The sequence below is a fragment of the Lepisma saccharinum genome, chromosome 21, assembly GCF_977018435.1.
Source record: "Lepisma saccharinum chromosome 21, izLepSacc3.1, whole genome shotgun sequence".
NCBI classification, from domain to species: domain Eukaryota; kingdom Metazoa; phylum Arthropoda; class Insecta; order Zygentoma; family Lepismatidae; genus Lepisma; species Lepisma saccharinum.
The window spans coordinates 33,226,656-33,239,803 of NC_139249.1; the positions used below are offsets into that span (position 1 = coordinate 33,226,656).

Consider the following 13,148-nt stretch of genomic DNA (forward strand, 5'->3'; position numbering starts at 1 on the left):
TACCGTGCGTCCATTTCGATCTGCAGCCGAGAGATCGGGAGAAGCGTGGCGGGCGGCACTGACGGAGATGCCGACATTTGCGGCCTGAAATGCCCGCTTATTTTTATGGACATATGCAGACATTTATATAAATATTGCAAAACGAGCACTAACCTGTGTTATAAGAGTATGGTTTTAATTTTAGTAGCTTAGTGACTGTATGTGCCGATGATTTTGACACGCCCACCTCTTGTGAAACACGGCGTAGAGGTTTGTTTGGAGAACGTTCTAACGCTGCACCAATATCATCGAGTTTTGCTTCGGTTAGAATCCGTCGTTTTTGCTTAGGTGTTTTAAAATTTAACGATACAGTTTCTCGTAATTTAAGGACAAGATGTCTAACCGTATCTCTGTGTGGAGTTGAAACGCATGGGAATTTCTGTACAAATTACCTACACACGTCTCGACACGAGTTTGTTTTCACGTAGGTACGTGTCATACATAAAAAAAATCTTTGTTCTAACGTGAATCTTGCGGCTGGCATTCCAATCGTCTCACTGACACGTCACACATACACACTACAATAACACAAACAAGTAACTGCAAGTAACCAAGAATAACACTCTTGCGCACAGTACGAAATTAACACGCTCTTGGTTTACATTGCTCGCCACTATATTTACAACTCTGTCTTCATCTAGTCGCGAAGGAACAAAAAACTCGAGCTCGGAGATTTCGGATTGCAAGGAAGCTCACGAACACTATTGACTTCTAACGGTTTCTTCTACAGCGTAATCTTGATACAGTGTTGCACATTCAAAACCTCCAAGCGATCCCCATCGGCACAAAACTCTTTCAAGGATATAAACTTAAGCAGGACGTTACTGGTCAAAACTATGATTAAAATGTTTTATTATCTGTGGCTCTTAACATCGTTTCTAAAGCGTATTTTTTTGTGTATATAAGAGCAGAACTTGGATGAATTACAGAAGAACTTTTGCGTGTTATAACACAGGTTAGTGCTCGTTTTGCAATATTTATATAATATGTATATAAAAATAAGCGGGCATTACAGGCCGCAAATGTCGGCATCTCCGTCAGCGCCGCCTGCCACGCTTCTCCCGATCTCTCGGCTGCAGATCGAAATGAACGCACGGTATTTTCATATTCTCAGCCATCTTGTCGTCTCTTACAAGTCTCGGTTTTACATAAATACTAATTTCCCAATGTAGATCCCTCATATATACTTTCATCTTACATTCATTTACCAATCACCTTCCTTTTCAATCGAAGATGAACACAGCCGCAGCTGTGCAACGTCATAGACACAAAAACAGCTGCAAAGAGCTTCAAAACAAGACCAATATTGTATTTGTAGGACTACCCAATACTAAAAAAAAGTTGTTCCGCAAAATTGAGAACATGGATTTTTGAAAAATTTTAAAAGTCTGAAAATTAAAAATTGTGTAAGCACAAGAAACTCCGGGAGTTACTAAAATTTCACCTCACGATGGTAAAAAAATATAAGGCTTACTCGAAAAAAAACCGAAAAACATGGTTAACATAGATTAACGCAGAATTGAACAAGCTAAATTCTGATGTAACTCGTTCTTATGTAGCTTTACTAGTAAATTTTTAATTGGCGTCCAAACTCGAGTATCGTAACAGTCTGTAGAATTGTTGATATGTAAAGCACAAAGACCTCCGAACCGCAGACATTTAGCCGTCACCTTTCTAGTCAGGAAATAGCTCGAAACATTTAAGGAATGTCTTGTCAGACATTGCCGAGCTTCCTAGATCGCGATTCTTGCAAAGAGGTGCAAACAACCGCGATCAAGGAAGAGTCGTCAGATAACTGAGTCGGCGATATTGAGTAAATTCAGTTGGAATAAATGTCTGGGAGGAGAGAGGTCAGTGGTAAGTTCCAAACGAGCAATTCTAAACGGTGAGGCAGTCGATTTGAGTACGGAGCGTCAGGCAGTTAGTAACGAGCCTGAAATAAAGCAGGGGAGAAGTACGGTTCAAGGAAGGACGTATTAAGTAGCGAGTCGCAAGTCAGACTCTTGTACAGTGGCCATCAGAATCAAACTTCACAGAACTTCGACTTCAGCGTAGAGACAGGTATACCATTATTCTTAGCCATGCTGATCCAGTCTGTAGGGGTTGAAACTCAAGTGTTGTGTTTGCCATTCAAGTGTGTAGATATTTGTACCTTTTGCTCATTACCATTAGGCTTACCATGAAGAGAGAGTGCTCAGATGAAGAGGATGAATGATACCTCGAGTTAAACTAATCTAAACTCCATGTCGCAACAGCCCTATAAGGGCCAGGGCCTGCCAAGCCCTTTTTTTTCATGGGTCACGTGTGACTAGCGCATCGAGTTCCATCTGGAAGATCCCATCTAAAATCGAACCTGGAACCACTCGCACCAGAGGCGAAGGCATTAATCACTAGCTGAGAACCCTTACTTTGGACACCCCTGAGCAATAAACTCTCTCCTCCTTCCTGCTTGGAACAAATTACGAGTATGTTATCTTAACTGGCATTTTTAATATTCGTACGCAATTACTCCCAGGTCCTGTAAGACATCCACAGTAAATATCATATTCATTTTACATTAACAATGCGGTATATTGATTAAAATTGTTACAGCATACAATGATAATTCTACGGAACTATATTTCAATGTTTCTGTTTCTTCTTATGCTCCGCTTTTCTGTCACGTTGACTATTAGCGAGGATGAGAAATAATTATGGATTTCATAAAGGAACACAAAGCAATATCCCTGAATGTTACCGCAGGACGTTTAAGAGGAAATAATCAGACAGAACTAAATTGACTCATATCCAATGAAATAGTAACGAATTAATATTTTATTCTTACAGCACAAAGATCTTCAGATTACCAGTCACGAATATCATCTCCGTCACCTGGGGAGTTGATGCACACCAGTGCAACTGCAGATGTACCTTTGAACTATGAACACTTGATACCGGGTGCAACATCACCGCCCCCTCCATATGAGGCAGCAATTGGCAAGGTATGTAAATTAGAAATATACGCAAAGTTAGCCTTTAAGCTTTATGGCATTTTTAGGCAGAATTATGAAAAAACGCACTGGGCATTTACAGGCATTATAAAAATGACTTATTCCGCTCGAAACGTTATGAATTGGATATAAAACATAAAGCTATGTTTTACTACAAAGAACTAAAAAGGACAAATAAGCAAAAATCCACTAGCACTCCTAATAAAAAGGAATTCGCCAATCGAATGCTACAACTCGCCCAACTAATGAAACTCTACCGTCCTATAGTCGGTTCCTGATTGGAAGCAAACGCCAATGGAACAGATGATAATTCTGTACCGAAAATAGTTAAGGACCAATTGTCTAGTTACATTTGTACATTTCGCTTCAATTTACATACCTGCTCTTATCAACAGGTTTCTCCCAATCCTGGACGGAGTCCAACTGTTCTTTGATGCACATTGATTGATAACAGTCCCCACCTACATGTAAATTCAAGATTTTTGCACTGTCAAGTTCATTTAATCCATTCTAGAACAATGTTTACACAAGGGCAGTGTATTTGATATCCGCTGCTGGTACTGTAAGCAGCACAAAACGTTGAAACTCACTCAGAACAAAGATAACGCATGTCACAAACAAAGGTATTATTTATACTGACCGATATTCAACTTCAAGCAGCACAGCGCCAGCACAGTGTTGCCAGTTCATTCACCGCACAGTATTTAAAAATAAAAAAGGGCAGGATCTTTAACGTCCACGATGAGGGTAAATGATGATGTGTTCGATTAAATATAGATAGTACAAACATAATGAAATACTCTTGGCGTATTCAGGACAATAGGAAGCGAAATCGAACACTTAAAGTGTTAAACACTTTTATACACAAGGAAATTTGATTCAATGTTATTTTTCTTATCTTATCTCAACTATTGGTGTTCCGGGCTTATTTGACGTCACTCTCGCAGAGCACTTGTTAGCATGGTGAAACTATGAAGCCAAAGACCCCAAGTTCGAATCAGAGTAACAGATAGACGTTTCGTTGTAGCTGTTCCCTTACTTATTTCATCAGTTCGTTCATCGCGATTTGTATGCAATGTATCTTTCTTACCTTACAGCTTTTCTGCCTGGTAATTAATGAAGGGACACAAAAGATACAGGGGTGCCCACAGTGGGTTTCATGACGCGCTTGCGTCATGGAAATTTTCGGTGGGGGGACAAAATTTTATACCAATTCTATATATCTTCACACAAAAATGGGGGGGGGGTCGTATCGTTAGTTGACTTGTTATTGATTTCTAGTTTTGGTTATTATGTGTAGTTTTTCTACCTATTTGTGGGTGATCGCGGCGATAGGGTTGAAATAAAACATTTAGAATCGGTTTGGATAGAAGGGGGGGTTGTGGTATTCGCATTAAAACAAGGTTAGTCGAGCAGACAAACTGTGCAGAATAAGGTTGACTAACAATGGCAGTGAGCCTGAAGTATCTAAAGTAAACATATATTGCTTAAATATGTCTGTATTATACAGTGACACAACCACAAGGGGCAGAGGGTCATTGCCCCACCAACCTTCGACGGAAGTCAATTCTAGGGTAGCAAGGGGGGACAAACGACAAACATTGACGGCCAAGGACCCCTGCATGGGGGTTACAGAGGAGCAATTACCCCCTTCGATTTCAAATTTTATGCAAATAAAAATACATTTTGTAAAATTTTCTTGCTTGCTTCGCTCGCAATATCTGCTTTTCTCGTTTTCGTCATGTTCAGAGCTGTAGCTAGGGGTGGCGGGAGTCGACCATGATCTAAATGAAAAAAAAACTTGTGAAAGAGAGAATGCCTTGGCTCCCCATAATATTATTTGCGCCTTATTAGGAGAAAATAGGGGGGAGCAAACTTTGACGGCCTAGGCCACCCCCTTCGATTTCAAATTTTATGCAAATAAAAATACATTTTGTAAAACGTTCTTGCTTGCTTCGCTTACATTATCTGCTTTCCTCGTTTTCGTCTACTTCAGAGCTGTAGCTAGGGGCGGCGGGAGTCGGCCATGGGTGTCGAATGATCTAAAAAAGTTGTAAAAGAGAGAATGCCATGGCGTCCAGTGAAATTATTTGCGCCAGATTAAATCAATATTGTTTTCAATTGGAAAAATTGGATCTAAAAATTTTCTTGATCGCTTCGCTCGCATTCTCTTTGTTTTCTTTAATGTGACGTATTTAAATAATGTGGGTTGTATATTTGTATTGAATAAGCTTTGAATACGTACACAATTTAGTGTTAGCTTGTTGCATAGCCCTATGTATTTTCTTATTTTATGTCACTCCATGTTGCATATGTGTAAAACATATGTTGTACATGAAAGTTACACATGTATCTTCGGAATGCATTCAACATTCATTTTCTGCCATTCAAAAATACAGTTCCTGTGCTTGATTTCCATTATTAGCTAATGTAAAATTGACAGTTATAAAAATATTTCAAATCGTTTGTTCCAAACAACTGCTTTAGCACAGACTTCTACCCATTTTCTGCTTAATTTATGAGGATAATAACGTCTTTGATACTAGTAGTAGTAGTAATAATTATAATAATATTATTAATTTTATTATTATTATTGGTACGTTTATCCTGGTACTTGCCTCACCCCCAGACAAAAAAAGTTCGTGGTTGCACCTCTGGTATTATATTTTTCCGCAAATTTTGTCTGACAAAAATAATTTGAGTAATTAATTCGGCATAAACGGAGGGGGGATGTTTTACCTTTTGGGGGGAGTGCGTCATGGGCCTTAGAGGGGGTGGGCACCACTGCTCAGACAAGGACTCGAACTCGGAACTTTGAGATGGGCGAGTCGATTACTTACAGCTTGACCAAGATAAGAATGTGCCTGTGGCGCTGTAGTCGCAGTGATCACGGATCTTCCTCTCCGCACAACAGTCTTGTTACCTTGTGTTCTGACGTCAGACGAGCGTTGCCTACGAAGTTAGGTTAGGTTCCATTAGCATAAATGCAATGGAAAATTATTATTTAGGCTAAGAGACCTATACCTAGCTAGCCTAACCTGACAACGTAGGCATCCAGACTGAAATTAAAAAGCTCTCTCCCGTGACGTCGGAACGCAAGGTTGCTCAAGTGTTGTGCGATAAGTGAGACCCTCAGGGCTCACAGCACAGACAAGAGAGGAGGGGAAGATAGAGGAGAAAACAAATGACTGTGCATTTAGTTCGCGAGTTTGCTGGAGCATCTTGGATAAGCTTTAATGTGCTGTAAAAGGTACAAAGGCGACGTAAAATAATAAAAATTGAATTTCACCCAATTGCACCATTAGTTTAGACGTGGCGATGACGATGAAAGGGCGAAAAACGAAAATAAAGGGTATATTAGGAACGGAACAGAAAAATGACGGCGGCCTTTCTCATAGTACAGTGCCATGCAAATATATTGCTCGGCAAATTGTCGATGATTATTTTCATTAATTATTCTCTCTCATCCTACGTGCCCTAAAAATTTTAAAAAATGACAAAATTAATTTTCACCGTTAAAATGAAGTCTTGATTTTTCACTAGCTGAATAATTTGATAAAATCTGTTGTTTAGTGGTTTAAACTGTCAAAGCAAAGGGTAAAAGCAATTAAGTGTTAATTTACTTATCTATATATTTACTTCAAGGTTACATAAAATCCACTCTGAAACCTTGTGGATTTTATGTAACCTTGTCGGTCAACATCTGAAAATACAGTTTTGTTTTCTGTACATCATATTATATATATATAAATATATATATGCAGATGCAGGTGCTTGTTTGGCGCTTTGTTTCAATTTGTTAAGCTCTCATTGCATTGCATAAAACAAAGAATAAACACGGTGATGGACAATTTGCTGGTAATACTTATGCATCCTACTGTACAATCTTGGTCAGAACCAAAAACACTGAAAAATCTTAACCACTCGCCTACCTTATTCAGCAAATTTCAGAAAATATGTTTTTTTTCTAATAAATTTACCCGCAATCAAATAAAGTTATTCCTACTATCCTTATTTAAAATAAATACATACACTCGACTATTAAAATGAAATATTTGCGTGTAAAAAAAATAACGAGAAGTAAGTGGAAGTAAGATTGTTTAGTTATTTAGTGTTACTTCTCTGACACTTCAGGCTAACTGTGATTATCGGGATGAATTATGAAATTGATGTTCACTCACAACGAAAATATCTACATGGTAGGCCGGGGCTCAAATCCGAAACTTTTGTGACGATTTGGTGCGATTATACGAGGGCGTGTCAATAAGTTTTTGCTTTCACTTGAAGGTATTCAGGTCGATATTACGAATCGTATTGAGTATGTTGGTCCTTTTCACCAAGTAGCTTTTGTAGCCTATCTGTTTAATGACTTGCAAACCATTATTCCCCAGCTGATGTGGTTTCTTCCTCAACAGAACGGAAATGTCAAGCCATGCAATGACTCATTTGTGGGAACTCAGAAGGCTAAGTGAGTGAATAAGGCTGTCCAGGCTCCTGTAATATGCCCAAGCTATGACTGCAGGTCAACATCCACTGGTGATGATAGCAGCAGTAAAACTCCCTAAGAGAGACTATGAGTCATTAAGGGGGGTGAGATGATGTGCATCCACTATTCTTTACTCATAGTTTTGTACTCTTGACCCAAGTGTTATATGCACCCAACATACACACCAGACAATCAAAGAATTCATATTTATTAACAAGCACCCGTAGAGGGGGCCAGGAGGGGGGAGTGCCTCCATGACATATATCTGTAAAGAGTTCATATAATGGTGAAATTGTAGCATGTAAACATGGATGAGGATGAGGGGTGCCATGAAAGACAGCAGATTAAGTGGTCTCTGATATATGATACTTCATGAGATGAGAATTTTCTAAACTGGGGAGGGGAAAGCATCACCCCACACTGGCCCCCTTCCCCCATGAGAAAATATCCTGTGGACGGCCTTGTTTATTAGACTGACACATGGCAACATAGTGGAAGCAAAATCGATCCATTGTTGATTCTGAAAAGATGTGAGCAATGGGGATACCCATAAATTTGAGGCCTTAAACAAATAGTTGAAAGTGGTAATCTAATATCAGTGCCAAATCTACGAATCTTGCCCCTCCCACCACAAAATATTACTTACACACACACACACCCTATATATATATATATATATATATATATATATATACACACACACACACACACACACACACACACACACACACACACACACACACACACACACACACACACACACACACAAAGGCTGTCGCAGTCAAGGTGAGACAGATTTTTTCCTGGCTTGGCAACACTGCCTATCGTTTCGGCACTAGTCGCGTATTGTAGGATGACTCATTCTGTTTCCGTAGCAAGTTGTCACATGTTGGGAAACCACGTTAGTGAGCAGCTGTGTTGATTTACGTGAAACGTGTTTCGTTTACCCCCCCCCCCCCTTAGGTTTTTGTGTATAACATTGCTTTTCGCAATGAGTATTCAAGATGAACAGCGACATGCCATAACATTTTGTTGGCGTTTAGGGAAAAGTGCTGCGGAAACATATGCAATGTTTCAACAGGCATATGCCGATCAAGACAGACTGAGTAGAGCCACATTATTACCAAGGAGTCATTCAGACTCGGCGCTAGCACGTAGCAAAAGAGAGGCCGCATTTGAAGAACTCCTTCATATTGCACCACGATAACGCACGCCCGCATACCGCGCTGGCTTTTCAGGATTACGTGACTAAGAGAAAAATAGAAATTTTCCTGCATACAGCATACAGCCCAGACCTTGCACACTGCGACTTTTGGCTATTTCCACTTTTAAAGGCCGCTTTACGAATGACGAACAAAGAAGTGATCACCGCAGCGAAAGTTTTCTTCAGTTCGCTACCTGACGACGAATTTTCAAAGACATTCACAAAGTGGCAGGAGCGTATGGACGCTTGCTTAGCTGTCAATGGTGCCTATTTTGAAAAAGATGAACGTGTACTCGATATGGCTGATTCTGAATAAAAATTTTGTTGTTTGTAATTTTTTTTATTTCATTTTAATGATTCTTCGAGGGGTCCATGTATATGCTTGTCTTTTAACTGCTACGCAGTCACGACGTTTTGACCTATTGCGGTCATTTTGGTCTCAATCAGCAGCTAATGAACCAAATTTTCACCCTAGTACATTTGCAAGCCAATGGAGGTCGCTGTTTTCCTATACAGGAATTAGTCTCACCTTCTCTGCGACAGCCCTTGTATATATATATATATATATATATATATATATATATATAGAAACAGGTCAGGCTTAGGGGAAACCACATTGGTGTGTTCCAAGCGGACGTCTGCCATATTGAATTCAACTCAATTTTTTTAATGGGAAGGGAGTGATGTGATATTCATATATACGTATATGACAATGTTTTCTCACACCTGGAAAAGATACATTTGTTACAATCATGAAGTCATAACTTTTTCCTGATTAAAGATAGGTTGAAGAAACCTTCACCACTGCATTTCTCGTGAATTTTTAGTCTGACTGCCACGTGGAAAACCCGGGTGGGCGATCTAAGGTCGGAATTTTTCCAGCTTTGTTCTCACATAAAGCGGCTCTAGGGCCTACCAAGCCTCAAATCAAATGGCGGCCACAGCGTGGTGCTGATCACATCATCTCAAAGACGACCAACATAGAAAATATGTGGGGCCTACCCCACATATCCTAGATATGACTTCATGGCATGGTTTTAGGAAACTTTAACTTTTTCTGTACCCCTAAGTAACTACGTTTATTTTTCACATACCCTCTACTATACCAATGGCTGAGGGACCCCTAAAGGCTTACTTGTCTCCGGGCCACCTGCACTGCGGGGTTTTGCGGCTTGTAGATCCGGCACTGTCTAATATATTGTACATGTATATCATATGATGACACTTTGTCTACGAGTTGGTTGGAGTTTGTTTTTGAAGTCCACTTTATGCACAGATAGGCTAATCAGGATTGGACGTACAGTTTAAAGTGGGATCTACACAACCATGTGCCTCCACCAGGTATGACCTCGGGTCTCGTTGATTACAAGGTGACGATGTTACTTACCACTATGCCATTGGGGAGACCCTCTACAATGGAATGGGTGTTAGACATTCGAATTTCTACGTCATGTCAGCATCAACTACAGACCAAGGTCTCCATTCTGGATTCATTTTCCAGATCTGTGCATCCACAGTTTTTTTCTGGGTTTTTATATTGTTTAAAAATAAACCGTCAACACTTTTAATTTCCTAATGGAGCTCTGCGACCCATTTAACTTCAAAATGGGGGTTTCTTTCTTACTACCATTCACGTTATAATAAACCGCCACTTTCTGTCATCCTGCCAAGTCTAATTCATGAACACTTCAAACTTGAACAAAAATTGACACACAAGAACACAAGATACCATGAAAGATCCCATTTTGCAACTAAATTCTTTAATGTGATGAAGAAAGCATTGACAGACCCTCGTATATACTACCACAAGTGTGTTATTAACCAGTATAAGTAGCAAAATAAGAAGCGTGTTTCTGGAAGTACATGCTGAGAAAGGGTTATATTTTAATCAATATATATTATTTTATAGAATGATTTGCCACCAACTTACGAGCAATCATTAGCTCAAAAAATGCAAGCTATGAGAATAATGGCACCACTCTCAAGAGGTTCACCACCACCACCATGGTCCCAGAGTTCTGCAGAGTCTCCACCTCTGAACACAAGGCAGTACTACAGGAATGGAAGTTCCTTCTCCCCAAGTCAAACCCAATGCTGTTCTTGCTCCAAGTGCAAGGTGAGTTAGGCATTAATTTTTTTTCAAGAACAGTTATGATATTAAGTAGTACATATAGATGTACCCATCATTTTTTATTTCATTTAATGTGATTCAAAAATGCATGTTGAAAATGGGGTTTGTCTATTCTTCATATTTAAAAATGACAAATATTTGAAATTTTTCATCTTCATAAACCATAAATTTTAAATATTTTTTGGAGGAAAAGTATCAAATGACATTACAAAAAAAATCAAGTCACAGTGCGGTATTCTTATTATACAAAGCCTTTCAGCCACTTTCAGTTTATCACAACGTTGAGGATGAATGATGACATGATGAAATTGACAAAAAGGGAACACACATGCCAAGGCTTGGAATTGAACATAGAACCTTCAATAGCGAGATCATAAAATGAAGTCAGTATGTATATGCAAGGTGTATGTAAGATATGTGTAACGAATTTGAGAAACACAGTGTCTATCAGGCCTGTACCCAGGGGAGGGGCCACGGGGGCCACGGCCCCCCTTGAACTATGAAATATTTAAATGTGAACTTATTAAAAGCTACCAAAATAACATCGACGATTTTTCAAATTTGTAAAAATTCCAATTTTGTTCTTGCATAAATGAATGTTTTTGTTGTGTACAGAGGCAGGATCCAGAAGTCTGCAGTCTGCAATATTGTGTAGTTTTAGTTCTACAATCATTGATGCAAGGCTGCCAGCAGTGCCGGTGATTAGGGGGGTGTTGGGGTTCAGTTGTCCTTGTCACTTTCTTTCCACATTTGCCCCTGCACTGTGCGGTCTTGTCCACTAAAAGAGAGTCAATTTTCCTTGCACCCCCCCTCCAGTTTTGGTACCTAATCGCCGCAACTGAGTTGAATATATATAGGGTGGACCAAAAGTTGCAATACACAGGAAAAATAAATATGTTGTGATAAGAAACAATGTATTCATATAATATGCTCTACGTGGTTACCATTGGTTTGCAATACATTTCTCCCACTCTTGATGAACACGCATTAGAAAAGAACACGTTAATAAATAAATAAGGAAACTTGAAAACAAAATTTTATTCTTCTATGTATTGCAACTTTTGATCCACCCTGTGTATATATATGAGAGAGGGAGAGGGGGGGGGGATAGAACACATTTTCGGATCTGGCCCCTCCCTCAAAATAATCTTGGGTACGGGCCTGGTGGCTATTCATCTTGTATTCAATCAGTGATGCATCCAGGGTGGGTACTGGAGGGGCAAATCTCCCCTTTTACACATGACTAAAAGAGGTGAAAAAAATTATGAACATACTTCTCTTGAAGAGATCTAGGTTCAAATTACATGCAAATGCAGTACCTTGCTTTCCAGTTACACATTTATGAAACACGTTAATATTTTGAAGAACAGAAAAAGAAAAAGACAAATAATAGTAGGCAATGGCATGTGAATTTTCAAGGAAACATGCTATAATTTTTGAAACCTTTTTCTAACCATGGGTTGGCAACTAAACGTGCAAGAGGTTTGGGTAGTATGGTGCAAGATAAATGTCCTATGCTACTGAGCTGCTTTCCCAGCAAGCATCAAATATCCCTCTGTAGGGTGACAGGACCATGGGCGTTCAGAAAGGTGGGAGGGGGGTGCCCCCTGGAAAATGAAAGTCAACCAAAAATTATATATTTCACACATATAATTTCATTTCAGCCACAACAATATGTGTTCATTATTGCACTAACATGATAAATTCAAATTTAAGCAATGTTTTTTGAGGGAACAACACTATCATTTGGGAAAATGTGCCTTGTTTGCCTCCCCCCTGGAAAAATACCTTCCTTGCCCCTCCCTGGAAAAAAATCCTGTGGATGTCCATGGACAGGACCATGCTATTCTGTCGGTAGCATATTGTTAGGGGGGTAACTGCAAAAGCACTAGGAAAATCCCATATTTGCTTAAAAAGTGAAGAATCTAACTATGGACAGAAAATCGACTGGACATTAAATTTCAATTTACCTTGTTTAAATAATTTTTGTTTCAAATATTATTTGCATGCTATAGCATATTAAACCATATTACCCAGCTGCCACTGAAGGCAATAGTAGCATGTGTATAAATGGAAACATATTAAAGACAATGTGAAATATTTTCTAATATTTTACCTTGTGAAAACACTTGTTTATATAGTAATTTAACTGTATCATTCACACAGATTTTCCACGTTTGAAGGATATAACCCAGTGAAATATTTTTGTCAGTTATTCAATGAAACTTTATATGTTCTTGTATTATGTTCCTTCATGAATGTTTAATTTGCACAATATTATATGTTGAGACAGGTTTT

General features: G+C 39.1%; 1 protein-coding gene across 1 annotated transcript in view; it reads left to right on the forward strand.

Annotated features, from left to right (window-relative positions):
• LOC146004021 (uncharacterized) overlaps positions 1-13,148 on the forward strand; it is a 154,846-nt gene that overhangs the window by 126,498 nt on the left and 15,200 nt on the right. Inside the window, exons 3-4 of the mRNA XM_083142590.1 lie at positions 2,866-3,020; positions 10,629-10,835. Coding sequence (XP_082998716.1) covers positions 2,866-3,020; positions 10,629-10,835 — 362 coding nt within the window. The remainder of the gene's footprint in view (positions 1-2,865; positions 3,021-10,628; positions 10,836-13,148) is intronic.